The sequence below is a fragment of the Myxocyprinus asiaticus genome, chromosome 26, assembly GCF_019703515.2.
Source record: "Myxocyprinus asiaticus isolate MX2 ecotype Aquarium Trade chromosome 26, UBuf_Myxa_2, whole genome shotgun sequence".
Taxonomy (NCBI): Eukaryota; Metazoa; Chordata; class Actinopteri; order Cypriniformes; family Catostomidae; genus Myxocyprinus; species Myxocyprinus asiaticus.
In genome coordinates, this window is record NC_059369.1 from 20,599,867 (window position 1) to 20,614,118 (window position 14,252).

The 14,252-nt window shown below is 38.2% G+C and overlaps 2 protein-coding genes across 5 annotated transcripts in view; both read right to left on the reverse strand.

Moving 5' to 3' along the window:
- Positions 1–904: 904 nt before the first annotated feature.
- Positions 905–2,252, reverse strand: il17c (interleukin 17c). Its single transcript, XM_051656223.1, has 3 exons — positions 2,247–2,252; positions 1,843–2,111; positions 905–1,447 (listed from the first exon to the last, which is right to left on the reverse strand). Exons 1-3 carry the CDS (start codon positions 2,250–2,252, stop codon positions 1,216–1,218), a joined length of 507 nt encoding a protein of 168 aa, XP_051512183.1. The 3' UTR covers positions 905–1,215.
- A 2,311-nt stretch (positions 2,253–4,563) lies between these two features.
- The window catches only part of zc3h18 (zinc finger CCCH-type containing 18), a 60,987-nt gene continuing 51,298 nt past the window's right edge, over positions 4,564–14,252 (reverse strand). For 3 of the 4 annotated variants that reach the window (XM_051657409.1, XM_051657405.1, XM_051657406.1), the window contains exons 14-19: positions 9,158–9,274; positions 8,137–8,333; positions 6,498–6,688; positions 6,307–6,406; positions 5,961–6,057; positions 4,564–5,524 (exon numbers count right to left, since the gene is read on the reverse strand). In XM_051657409.1, coding sequence (XP_051513369.1) covers positions 5,299–5,524; positions 5,961–6,057; positions 6,307–6,406; positions 6,498–6,688; positions 8,137–8,333; positions 9,158–9,274 — 928 coding nt within the window. In that variant the 3' untranslated portion in view covers positions 4,564–5,298. The remainder of the gene's footprint in view (positions 5,525–5,960; positions 6,058–6,306; positions 6,407–6,497; positions 6,689–8,136; positions 8,334–9,157; positions 9,275–14,252) is intronic. The other variant, XM_051657407.1, reaches the window with a different exon arrangement.

Here is a 14,252-nt window from a genome sequence, read left to right on the forward strand (position 1 = left end):
ATTCATATCTTCTGATGCAATATAACAGGTGTGGGTGAGAAACAGATCAAAATGTAAGTCCTTTTTTTTACTCAATCTCCACTTTCACTTGGTGCCTGTTTATTTTCACTTTCACATCTGAAAGTGGAAGTTAAAGTAGAGGTTTAAAATATTGATCTGTTTCTAAACGCACACCTAACATATCGCTTCTGAAGATCTGGACTTAAACACTGTACTCATATGGATTACTTTTGTTTCCTTTATGTGATTTTTGGAGCTACAAATATCTGATCACCATTCACTTGCATTGTATGGACCTACAGAGCTGAGATATTCTTCTAAAAATCTTTGTTTATGTTTTGCTGTAGAAAGAAAGTCATACACATCTGAGATGGCATGAGGGTGAGTAAATGGTGAGAAAATTGTAATTTTGGGGTGAACTATCCCTTTAAAAATCAAGATTTCCCCCACTGACTACTTAAGTCACAAAAATTCACCCCAAAACAAAACACGCTTCAAAACCCCTTTTTTATTTAATCAGTGGCTTGCTAAAAACACTTTTAAGGTGGAAAAAAACATATTAAATCATAAATGTCAAAGCTTCGATCTCTGAGGGTTAAATATAATAGACATAAAAATTTGGCATGCATGCTCTAAATTCACTACAGAGGAGGAAAATGAATTCTTAGATTCCAGACATTTAACACATAGAAATCTACAGATGTGAGTGAGTGAGTGAGTGAATGAATGGTCAGGTGAAGTTCACCACAGATTTTATTTTGTTTTACATTACATAAATATAATACCATCAGGACACATTACAAGGTTTAGGAAAACAAAACATTCAAATACATTTTACTGTCATAATAATAAAACATCAACTTCATATTACTATTCCTGTCACTGACAGAGTTGAATTCCTCGCTTGATTCAAAATGGCAAGTCAGGCACAAGATTCATATTCGCAGACATAAAAGTTTAATAAATAGTCAATAAATTATTATATAAATAAATTAAAAGCCAAGATAAAGTAGTGTTTTACAATAATACAAATATGCTTTCCATTCAAGAAAGACCATGTTGGTTTAAAGCTAAAAAATAAGTCGTGACACATGCAACATTAAAAGCTCATTAATATAAGCATACAAAAATCGCATTTCAAAACAAACACGACACAGTATATGAGACAAGTCTCTACACTTTTGTTTTTTTGTCAATATTGTCCTCTTTAAGAGATCAATGCTTAGGTACCACACAGGTACAGGCCACAGTTACTTTCACATATTCATACTCTAAAGAGTATTTGTTCTCATCAAATGGACACTTGACCTTTTTCAGAAATAATCTATTTTCCTCCACAGGCACAGAGTTGTAGGTCCTGTCTTCAGTGCCGTTAATGATGCATCCTTCACACAAACACTCTGCTTCTTCATATGTTGGGGGCAACATGTCTGGCTTATGCACAGTTCTGAAAATACAATTAAAACAGCCACATTAGTCTTTTTTGCTGGTCCCAAAAACTACCAGATATTGGGTTCATTTCGTTATTATTCTTTAGAGAGTATGAAATGCTTTTACAATTCTTAAGCCATAGGAACAAACAAACTGAGCAGAAGACTTAATAGGCCCCTATAGACCATATTCAGAGTAGAGCCGTATTTTTGACGAGAATGAAAACGAGGCTGTGAGGGCTAGACTTAAAATCTGTACATGTATAAAAGTCCTAGATCAAATTGTCAACTCGTGTTTTCTGGAATTATTACTATTTTTTAATCAATGTTTCGTCAACCGAACGATCAACACCGATTTAAACAACAGTACAACAAATATTGCGCTACAGTTCGTGTAGTGATTGACACCTACCTTATCCGCCAGGGGGCGAGTGAGCGCTTATTGTGCCCCAGTGAAGACCGCTCATGACGCGTCAGCTCGCTCAAGAAAGCCGGGCAGGAGTCTGCTGCATGATTAACAGGCGGCAGAGGCGCGTGTTTGTTGGTTGCACGCAAGGCGCGAAGCAGCTTTTGCTGGACTTTGTTGAACCCATGTTCACATTCATGGTAGCATCCCAAATGTTTCCCTTCCACGATGGTCTCCGACAAGAAATTGAAAATTATTCCAAACAACAGTGGAGTCTGCAATAAATAAATAAATAAATAAATAAATAAATACACTCGAAAACAAGTCATCAATAGATGCGAACAGGGTGCTGTAGAATTTTGGAATTATTTTGAAATATTGATCATTTATAACAATGTTTCACTACTTACCCACATGATTTGTTCAGGTTTTAGCATCACAATCTCAGGTAATGCTCTTAGAAATGCTTATTGCTCAGCTTGTGCCGGGCCACAAGGCTTCTACACTTCTGCACTGCTTGCCTGAATTTATACTTCCCTGAAGTCTAGCAACACCTGGGAAAATCCGAATATACGAGGAAATAGTAATAAATATTTACTTCCGTGCTTGATCTTTCATCTGAAGCACCATATTCACAAGAGGGACGGCGGGGGGGATACATTTACTTTTTTATTAATTACAATCAATCAATATTATGCTATTTCAGATCACTGTTGTTAATGTTTCTTCATTAATACCTGTATGTCAGAATAGGAAAAAGGTGAAAAGTAATTACATATCAGTAATATTTGTTTTACTGACATGTAATTACTTTTCACCTTTTCCTATTCCTATATTTAGGACTTATACTTAAACAAACAGAGACTGATCTGTTAGTCACATAAAACTGATCAAAACTACCCTGCATTGCAGTTAACCTAAAGTGTACATAAACATTTATGTAGGCCTATTTATAATGTGAAATATTACAATAAAATGTTTTAAATTATTTAACCTGGATTGACATCACTGGTATTCTGATTCTGGTGAAATCTGAGCATTTCGTGACTTTTCAAATCCCTGGAACAGCAAGTATGGAGATAAAGTGCGGGAGCCCCCTGGATGGTTTGGACATGAAAAAGGAGCTCTCAAGAACAGGTCATACATTAACTAATAAGAGCTTTGACTGCAGTATTGGTTGTATGTGGGGTTGCCATCACGAGATTAACTTGGGACAAGATCAAGTGAATTTCCCAAAATCACGTTGTGATCAACCACTAAGAGAGAGAGAGAGAGAGAGAGAGAGAGAGAGAGAGAGAGAGAGAGAGAGAGAGAGAGAGAGAGAGAGAGAGAGAGAGAGAGAGAGAGAGAGAACATCTTCCAGGAGTCCCCTAAGCTTCAGTGCATAACTTGTATATATTCCACTTTTGGTCAAGACTACAGAATGTGAGTAGGTAACAGAGCACCATACAGACTTGTGATGTGCCCTAATGTACCCAATGATGCATTTTGACATTTCATTTAACTTACAAGCTGACTTCATCTTAAAATGTTTAATTTGCTCTACAATATCTAAAGTGGCATTCATGGCCCAATACACACTCAAATGTAATGCCACTGAAAGCTTAAAAGAGAGGGAGAGAGAGAGAGAGAGAGAGAGAGAGAGAGAGAGAGAGAGAGAGAGAGAGAGAGAGAGAGAGAAAAGGAATAAAATGTGAGGTCTAAAAATGTTTGTGATCTAACATTTAATATATAAAAAAATGTTTTCTAGTAATAGACAGATATAGTGACCTGCAGTTGTCAGATATCTGTTTTCAGTCTTGAAGAGAATGTTGAGTGTGAGCTTCCATTAGAACTAAAATAATTTTAGCTTATTTCAAAAATTTCCTCCAGCTATTTGGCATATGCATATATTGACTTTTGTATGACAAATTGCTTCATCTGGACCTCATTTGTAAGTCGCTTTAGATAAAAGCATCTGCTAAATGACTAACTGTAAATGTAAGATTTACACATTTAAATAATAAAATTCCATCAAATTTAATTTAACAATTATGAAATTGAAATGTGTAAATCTTAAAATTCTATATTATTTTAGTGTAATACCAAGCGGTTTTTATTAAATAAAAAAAAAAAAAACCTTGACAAACGGATGGCTTGTAAAACTATTACAAGGGGCAAATATTTCCTCTAAATAATAATAAAAATAATCTTCTGACACAGCTGGACTGTATGCATTTTTTTTTTTACCATTTGGTAGTTATTGGTATTAGTAAAAACAAACAGCACCTGCACCAAGAGAAATTCCTTCTCTGTCTTAAACTTGAAAAGTCTTAAGTAACTGTGCTTTTCAGTAATTCAATTGCCCTATAATTTCAACATTAACAACATTAACAATATTATCTTTTATTCTGCTGCACTGACGCCAAATCAGAAGTGCACCACACCAATTAGTTGGCTTAATCACTTAAAACTGATCATGTAAGAATGTGGGTGTATCCTAGAAGAGTATTAAAGATTATGACGTAATAAATGTGCAAATAATGGAAGATTATATGACAACGAAATAATGGAAGACGAATAATGCTCCAACTCTGGCCATGAGCTCATCTCACTGAATTGCTCTAGGTATCATCCTTACCTGCAGAGGCAGGTAAGTCATGTGTGCTCACTCTGCAGAAAGCACTGAGAAAGATTAGCATTATATGTGATCTCAACTTTGCAAGGAGGGGAATAGGAATCAAAAGATTTATTCTCTTTATCAAAATAGTTTATTTAGAAGCCTTTTTTTCTTTCACAAAAAGCAAGACAGAATTTTTTTCTTATCTCCAGGTGTCCCCATTGCAGCCTCTCACACTCTCAACTAAAAATGAGGGACAAATAAAATGCAAGTTTTCATTTGAAAAGCTGGGGGCAATGCAGAATCTTATAAAAACAATACTTCACATCACTGTCATTGGTTCTCTAGAATAATACACTTGAAGCAAACAGCTGTTGTGGCTAACAATATTTGTACATAGTGAGAAACAGTAGTCACGAAATGCTTAACATTTACAGGCTGATAGACAAATTCATGGTTAAGGTGGACTTTGCTAAATATGAGGTTCCAAATAGAGCCAAATAGAAAAAGCAAACAGAATATGAGAGAGAAGAGTAAAGGGTTTGGGGGAGGATGGGGAGCAAAAGTATGCATTGGATATACACAGTTCTTTGAGACACTACAGTAAAGATTCCATCTTCCTGCAAAAACAAAGTGAAGATGAACATTTCTCAACTTTAACACATCAATATAAAATCTAGACAACCTCTCTCTGAGGGCAAAATGGGCAGAAATGTAACGGTGGTCTCCTTTTCCCCCCTGGACATGCATGTGATGCCCTGTGAGTTAAAGAACAGTGACCAGTTTCCCCATTTCTGGCAAATGCTGGGCATCGAGAAATAAGATGTCCCAGAAGCTGGCCGAGGCCAAGCTGACATGGTGGTTTATTTCCCAGGGATTTTGGCTCTTTTGCGGGCTATGGCGTCCTCGACGGCCTTCAGCTGTTTTAGCAGCTCCTCGCGGCGAGAAAGGGTGCTGCTCGGCTTGCCTGAACCGGAACTAGAGGACGATCCAGGCCCAGATCCAGCCACAGGTGCAGGAGGTTTACCCGCAGACATGGCAGCAGGACTTTTTCCAGAGGACTTGGGTGGTGGAGACAAAGGACGTTTTCTGAAGTAAAAAAGAAGAAAAAAGAATTGAGTTACACAATGGGAATCAAAGGTAATATTCGTAAACCTTTAGTCTTAGTCACACAAAGATGCACCTTTTGGTAATTATAAAACACCTTGATTGTGCGAGGTTCACAGTGCGTATAAAAAAGGGAGCTAAAAAAACAAAACATGGGGATTTCTTATATGTAGTTTAGTCATAAATATGCATGATTTCTACATATATGTATATTATGTCTATACAAACAAAACATATCTCAGTGGGATTTTACCCTTTAACACAACCCTTTCGCAAACAGACACAAAGAAGTTTTTTAACACTCAGGCTAATTTTACCTATAAGAGTTTATCGTGTTACAGTGTAGCTAATGGAATTTACCACCTATTTTAAGGGACATTCAAAAGAGCGTAACTAAAAAGAAAGTGACAGTGGGTACCTTTCTCCTGGTGGTGGCATAGGCCGAGGACCCTGGCCTTTGGGCCGATCCATTCTGGGAGAGAGTGGGGGACGCCCAGGCATCCTCCTGTCTCGCCCTATGGAGAGAGATCGGAGGAGGAGACTTTTATTAAAACCTCAAAACAGATGCTTGAGGAACTGAGAGAGCAGATCACTGTGTGGTGCACCACTGACTGGATTTTCGGACATCCTGTGAGGAGAGAACTTAACCACAATGGTATGTATTGTTTTTCACTTTTTATATGAGGAACCATCTATTCAAAGCTCACATTTCCAGAGGGGGGTTTTCCTAATGGACAGCAAATTTACCATGCTTTGTTGTTTACCTCTGTCAGGGGACAGTGCTATCCTCTTGCTGAGAGGAGAAGGGGGTCGCTCTTTATCAGCAGGAAAGTACCTCTTCCTATTGCCCCGGTCTGTTTGCTGCTGAACAAATGGAAATAAAGAAGTCATTCATCCATAATGCACTTCTTGCACAGCCGTATGACATAAAACATGTACCTTCTAGTTGATTTACCTTGTTAAGCAGGGTGAGTTTGATGTCCTTGTGAGACCCATATCCTCCTGGAGGACCCATGGGTGGCGGGTGCATAGGGTGTCCCCTGTTCCCAGATCTAGGCATGCCAGAGCTGGTTTTGGGTGGGAGATCTGAGGGGTCCACCCGCTTCCTCTCGTCTTTTAAAGGCTCATCCTTCTTTGGGGGTTTTCCTGTAAGGGACATCACACAAAACAGTGATATAGAAGTTTAAATGATGACTAATGACCCATTACAGTAGAATAATATTCAACAAATGCCATAAATATAAAACAACAGCAGAGCACAACAATAAGGGTGGCCTAGTGGCCAGTGTAAAAGAGTTTTGGGCCAGTCACATTGTAATAGTTATGGAAGCATCAGTAAACACGGGCTGAAAATGATAAACAAATTAGTGGAGTTTGCCATCATTTATCAGCAAAGGTGTGTTTCTGCATTAAAGGAATAGTTCACCCAAAAATGAAACTACTCTCATCATTTACTCACCCTCATGCAATCCCAGATATGAATTACTTTCTTTCCTCTGCTGAACACAAATGAAGATTTTTTTAGAAGAATTTCTCAGCTCTGTAGGTTCATACAATACAAGTGAATGGGTGCTAAAATTTTGAAGCTCCAAAAATCACACAAGTCAGCATAAAAGTAATCAATAAGACTCCAGTGATTAAATAAATATCTTCATAAGTGATATGATAGGTACAGTATGGGTGAGAAACAGATCACTTTCACATTCTTCTTCTTGTGTTTTTGGCGATTCACATTCTTCGTGTATATCGCCCCTACTGGCCAGGGAGAATAATTTCAAGCAAAAATTATTGATCTGTTTCTCACCCACACCTTTGATCAGATTAAAACACTGGAGTCGTATGGATTACTTTTATGCTACGTTTGTGCTTTTTTGGCCCGTAAATTTTTTGCCACCCATTCACTTGCATTGTAAGGACCAACATAGCTGAGATATTCTTCTAAAAATAAATCTTTTTTGAGAGAATTTTCTTTTTTGGGTGAACTATTCCTTTAACAGCTCTCATGGAGTTACATTATAGCTGTATAATTTATAACTACTATTGCAAATTAAAAACCTTTTTTTTTTTTTTTTTTTTTGTAGAGAAAATGTAACATTTAATGAAACATATTAACATTTTTCTGGCACATATAAAAATACTTTGCTAAAATAAAATTGGGCCAAGGAAAATGTTGGCAGGGTGTGATGAGGAGGGGTGCATGGCCAGGCCGTGATGATGCGTGGCTGGCACTGAATCAACTGATCAGCAGGAGAGCAAGATAAAGGGGAGCCGGAGGTGCCAGTTTGAGAGAGAGAGAGAGACGCATGTGGCCGCGTTGTGTGTCTGTGTTCATGTCTATGTTGTTTTAAACTGAGTTTTACCATTAAACTTTGTTACTGTTCAGCCGGTTCCTGCCTCCTCCTTGCCTGCCCTTTAACTGTTACAAAGGGCAAGTACAAATCTGAACTACAGCAGAAAAAACTTGTAATTTTGAGCCCTTAATAGTAACATCTTGACAGCTTAATGACAAAGCAGTTACGCCACACTTTTCTTGGACAGTGGTAAAGAGCATGACTGATTTCATCATAGTCTGGGAGCATACTTAGTCACAGTACCTCTGTCTTTGTTGGGGCCCCTGTCCCGCGGAGGGCCTCTGTCCTTGCGGGCATGGCCAGGAGTGGGTGATCTGGAGCTGGCAGAGGACACAGGGCTGGCCAGGTCAGCGTACATGTCATCAGAGTCAGCACTCCGGACCGAGCTGCTACTGGAGGAGGCGGAGGAGACAGATGACACACTGCTGACCGACAGAGACCTGTGAAACACCATAGACAGTGATACCATCTTCTCTGCAAGATGCTCAAACATACACACCTACTTTTTTTATTTTCCCTACTAGGAGAGATTGAAGTACAATGCAAAATGAGAATTAATCTTCAAACTTAAGTCATGTTTATATATTTTTTTCAATTTATAAAAGTGTAAAAAATAAATAATAAGAAAAATAATACACATGAAATAAAAATATGAATAATTAAACTCTTTTTTGCTTCTGGTTTATTTCAAAACATACTTAAAGAGATCACCCAAAACTAATAATTCTCTCTTCATTTACTCATTCTCATGCCATCCCAGACTTACTTTCTTCTGCTTCTGTGAACTTAAATATTGATCAGTTTCTCACCCACACCTATTATATCACTTCTGAAGATATACATATAACCTCTGGAGTCTTATGGACTACTTTTATGCTGCCTTTATGTACTTTTTGGAGCTTCAAAGTTCTGGCTATCATTCACTTGCATTGAATGGACCAGCTGAGCTATTTTTCTAAACATCTTCATTTATGTTCAGCAGAAGAAAGTCATATGCATTTGAAATGGCCTAAGTAAATGAGATAATTATTTTTTGTGTGAACTATTCATTTGTTACATTATCTTTTACACACAGCTACATTTAACAGTAGATGTATCGTCAAACAACAATGGCAAATATCTGACAACGAAAATCTATTGTTTTGTCTATTGTTTTGTATCCAGAGTCTCCAAAAAACTTCAAAAGGTTTCCAGCTAATTCTTTTTAAATCCTTTGAATGGATAGGCTGGTAAAAATGTATTTGCATGTTTAAGTATCACCTACCGAGACTTGTGGGATCTGGAGTGGGACAGAGAGTGCGAGGCTGAAGAGGAACGAGACCTTGAGCGTGAGCTGGAGCCAGAATAACTGCTGCCGCTCCCACTTACACTCACAGTTTGCCTTCAGGAGAGCGAGGAAGAGAGAGAAAAAGTCAGAATCAACTGCTGGTCATGTACAGGGGTAAAAATATGCTTTACTTGAAGATCAAGTTTAGATATATAAAGGTGGCCAGGGTCTACAACATGGTTCTGGTTTCGCTTCAGGTCCCAGGGTTTACATCCAGGGCTTTTCCCTCTTGCATTGTTTTGTTCAGGGTTTGAGGGTGAGGATATTTCACACGCCCTGTCTGGCTTCTACTTTAGCTAGCTTGTAAAAGATGAATTTGCACCAAAATACTGCAGTTTGTTTGGACGCACAACATGTGACACAAATAACAAGAGGCACAGGAAGCCTTTTCTCCTTCCTTTTTATTTTGCTATCCTAACTATGCAAGATTAAATGGTAAGTTGCATTTTATCATGTGCATTTAACATTGTTTTGTTCCTTGCTTTCCACAAACCTTTTAGAACAAAATCCAAGAACTGAGAACCACAATATCCTCAAGTCAAACTAGAACACTGAATCATTTGAGAAATCTCAGTGTACTGTCCATTCAAAATATATTCTCATCAAGTTTCAATAACCATGGAGCAACTTACATGTAGCTAAAAGCTATTAAAAAATTGAAAACAAAAAAGTACATGCCTAATTACAGTGATGCTTGTGCAGGATCTCATCTAAACATACTCTCTCCATGCAGAATGCATTAAACAGAACAGACCTGCCAATATAGAGTTTAACAATTTAGTGAACATCTCTACGTTGCTAAAGGCCATTAAACAAAAACTAAAAAACAACACTGCAAATTAAAAAAAAAGTACATGCCTAAAACCAAAAGGTAAATGAAGAATGTGCAAAGCTGACATTTCTTCTGCATCATGCCTCAGAATGTTCCTCTTTGGCACAATAACAACATCATCTATGGACAGTACAACAAACCTTTACGGAAGTCAATTCTATTAAATTTAAGTGCATCCAAGGAGAGAATGTAATGACAAAAACGTAATCTACACACTACAGATTTCTACAAAGAAACAAGACACTACTTTTAGTACACCATTTTAATTGTGTACATCATAAAACAAACAATCTAGTTTCAATATACATGTGCTAACAATTCAAAGAAATGTGGATCAGATCACATGTCTTACTCAATGAAGAGTAATTAACAGCTGTGAGATGATCAAAGAGAACCTGTTCAGCAAAAGACACACCCAAAATCCCTGACTGTGGAAATTGGAAACTCAATACGGTCATAAACGGTTTCCTTTTTTCTAATTGCTTTAGGGTAAAACCCTACTTGTTTGCATCCACTGGCGGAGAGCAAGCGGGCGTTTTCAATTCAATCTTTATGGGAGACAATAGCGGAGCAAGCAGTAAAGCATCATAAAGTTGAGAAAATCTCAACTTTACGCAAATGAGAGCCAAAAAATGCTGGGCGGCAGCCAATGACTGTGAGCTGAAGGTAAAGGTCTTTATAATAAGCATTTCAATCTCTGCCAATACAGCTAGAATTGAAATTGAAATTAGTGCTTTAATCAGATTGTTACAAATAACCGTTCTAAATTCAGAGCTCAAATGCCATTTTCACACTTACAATGTGGCTACATAGTGGCTGGGAAGACAAAAGTGTTGTTAACTGTAATCAATCATATGATGACTCTATTGGTCACGTATTTAAAGCATTATTATTTGAAACAAATCCATTTGGCTAATGCTGTGTTCCATTTAAGTCGGATGTGGGATATTCCCACTTGATATCTCCGACCATGAAGACACTCCATTGTAATAGGCTTGGACGATCACGTTGTAGACGATTCAATAAGGAAGCAGGAAGCGGGGTGGCAGTCCAGGTAAATCAAGCTTTAATGGTCTTTCCCAGTCTAACAAACAGTCTTTGGCTTTTCAGCTTCACAACAAGGTATCTACTTTAGCTTTAGTCATAAGAGACAACATAAACTCCTAAATATTTAAGTTCAGCTGCTTTGCAGCGTTTAGCTTCACGGAATGTCAGGTCTGTGGGACTGGGACTCTCTCTCCCTCACTGGCATTCTCGGCGGCCTTTTCTAGCACATCTCCATCGACACTGTAACGAGACACAGGTGTTACGTGTCATTAATCACTAGGTGATGGCCCTTACCGCTTCCTCTCTCCCCAGTGACAGACACATGACCACGCCCCGCTCCACACATGTATTAGGAAAATAAAGTGATGCTCCCGTTAGCTTAGCAGATGTCAATTGTCAATGGAGATGTCTCTAAGTGACCGAATTGTGGAGGATAAACGACACTATGCAATGCTAGCATTTGTTCTTCAGGTGCACGATTATCAAAAGAAAGTGTAGTTAACCGTATTTTACGCCTGTACGTTTGCTCAACAAATGTTTTTTAACATCCAGTGTAGGACTTTTGCCTAAAAGTGAATGTTTATCATTTAACTCTGTGCATCTCTCTGGGTGCCAACATGCTGACGTCATGCTCCCATATCTCAGCGAAATCGGAGATGAGGATTTCCGTATGAGTTTCAAAGTTAAAGGTCCGTCTTAAAGTGGTGTTCTATTGCATTTTTCCAAGTAGGAACTTGGAAATTGCCACTTTCCAAGTTGAATGGAACATAGCATATGAACAGTATAAGCAATAATAATTGCACCCATCCAGCAGTCACCCAGCCAGAAAACCCAATAAACCACATAGCAACATGCCAAAAACCAATCAGAACACCTAAGCAACCACATAGAAATGCCCTGGCAACCACCCTCGAGAATCATGGTGGTCAGTTTTGCATGGGAAAGCATCCCTCTTATTTTTTTATGTAAAAGTAATAATCTAGTTAGTGATTTTAAAATCAAATATGAAAAAAATGGTCAAAAAAAAAAAAGAGGATCAGATTGTTCTTCTAAATCAAATGCTAACTGTATTTGCCCACATCCAAACAATACACTGACAGCTATGTTATGTTGAGAGTTCAACAAAAGCATCTTTATGCCCGTGCTTCAGAGAATCAGAGCGCACAGGAGTTTTTCCTGAACAACGCAGTGTATTCCATATTCATAGAGAAACTCTCACTACAGATAAAAGAACAGTCACATAATGCTTCCCTGTACTAAAAAGCACAGCTACTGTCAAGCAAGTACCCTTACAGACACATACACACACATATGCAAATCCACACAAAACACAAATGTCAAACACAAAAAACACCCACATGAAAATTTCTGCTCTTATGATGCAATCAAAGCATGTTAAACACCATGAAACATAGGTTTCTTGTCCTACTTCTTTTTCAAAACACTGGAAAGATTATGAAAATGATCAAGATTACTCCTGAGAAAATTAGTAAAACTTTGCTTTCGTAATAAATATAAAGTAATTTTAGCAAGCCATTAGTATGTGCAGGACTTCTTGTATATACAGTTGTGCTCAAAAGTTGAAAGAAATTGTGAAATTTTAGCATTGATTTTTGAAAATATGACTGATCATGCAACAAAACTGTCTTTTAATTAAGGGCAGTGATCATATGAAGCCATTTATTATCAAAGTTGTTCGGCTCCTTTTTTAAATCATAATGAAAACAGAAATCATCCAAATGGCCCTGATCAAAAGTTTACATACCCTTGAATGTTTGGCCTTGTTACAGACACACAAGGTGACACACACAGGTTTAAATGGCAATTAAAGGTTAATTTCCCACACCTGTGGCTTTTTAAATTGCAATTAGTGTCTGTGTATAAATAGTCAATGAGTTTGTTAGCTCTCATGTGGATGCACTGGGCAGGCTAGATACTGAGCCATGGGGAGCAGAAAAGAACTGTCAAAAGACCTGCGTAACAAGGTAATGGAACTTTTTAAAGATGGAAAAGGATATAAAAAGATACCTAAAGCCTTGAAAATGCCAGTCAGTACTGTTCACTCACTTATTAAGAGGTGGAAAATTTGGGGATCTCTTGATACCAAGCCAAGGTCAGGTAGACCAAGAAAGATTTCAGCCACAACTGCCAGAAGAATTGTTTGGGATACAAAGAAAAACCCCACAGGTAACCTCAGGAGAAATACAGGCTGCTCTGGAAAAAGACGGTGTGATTGTTTCAAGGAGCACAATACGACGATACTTGAACAAAGATGAGCTGGATTGTCGAGTTGCCAGAAAGAAGCATTTACTGTGCCAATGCCACAAAAAAGCCCGGTTACAATATGCCCGACAACACCTTGACACGCCTCACAGCTTCTGGCACACTGTAATTTGGAGTGACGAGACCAAAATAGAGCTTTATGGTCACAACCATAAGTGCTATGTTTGGAGAGGGTTCAACAAGGCCTATAGTGAAAAGAATACCATCCCCACTGTGAAGCACGGTGGTGGCTCACTGATGTTTTGGGGGTGTGTGAGCTCTAAAGGCACGGGGAATCTTGTGAAAATTGATGGCAAGATGAATGCAGCATGTTATCAGAAAATACTGGCAGACAATTTGCATTCTTCTGCACGAAAGCTGCGAATGGGACGCTCTTGGACTTTCCAGCACGATAATGACCCTAAGCACAAGGCCAAGTTGACCCTCCACTGGTTACAGCAGAAAAAGGTGAAGGTTCTGGAGTGGCCATCACAGTCTCTTGACCTTAATATCATTGAGCCACTCTGGGGAGATCTCAAACGTGCGGTTCATGCAAGACGACCAAAGACTTTGCATGACCTGGAGGCATTTTGCCAAGACGAATGGACAGCTATACCACCTGCAAGAATTTGGGGCCTCATAGACAACTATTACAAAAGACTGCACAATGTCATTGATGCTAAAGGGGGCAATACACAGTATTAAGAACTAAGGGTATGCAGACTTTTGAACAGGGGTCATTTCATTTTTTTCTTTGTTGCCATGTTTTGTTTTATGATTGTACCATTCTGTTATAACCTACAGTTGAATATGAATCCCATAAGAAATAAAAGAAATGTGTTTTGCCTGCTCACTCATGTTTACTTAAAAATGGTACATATATTACCAATT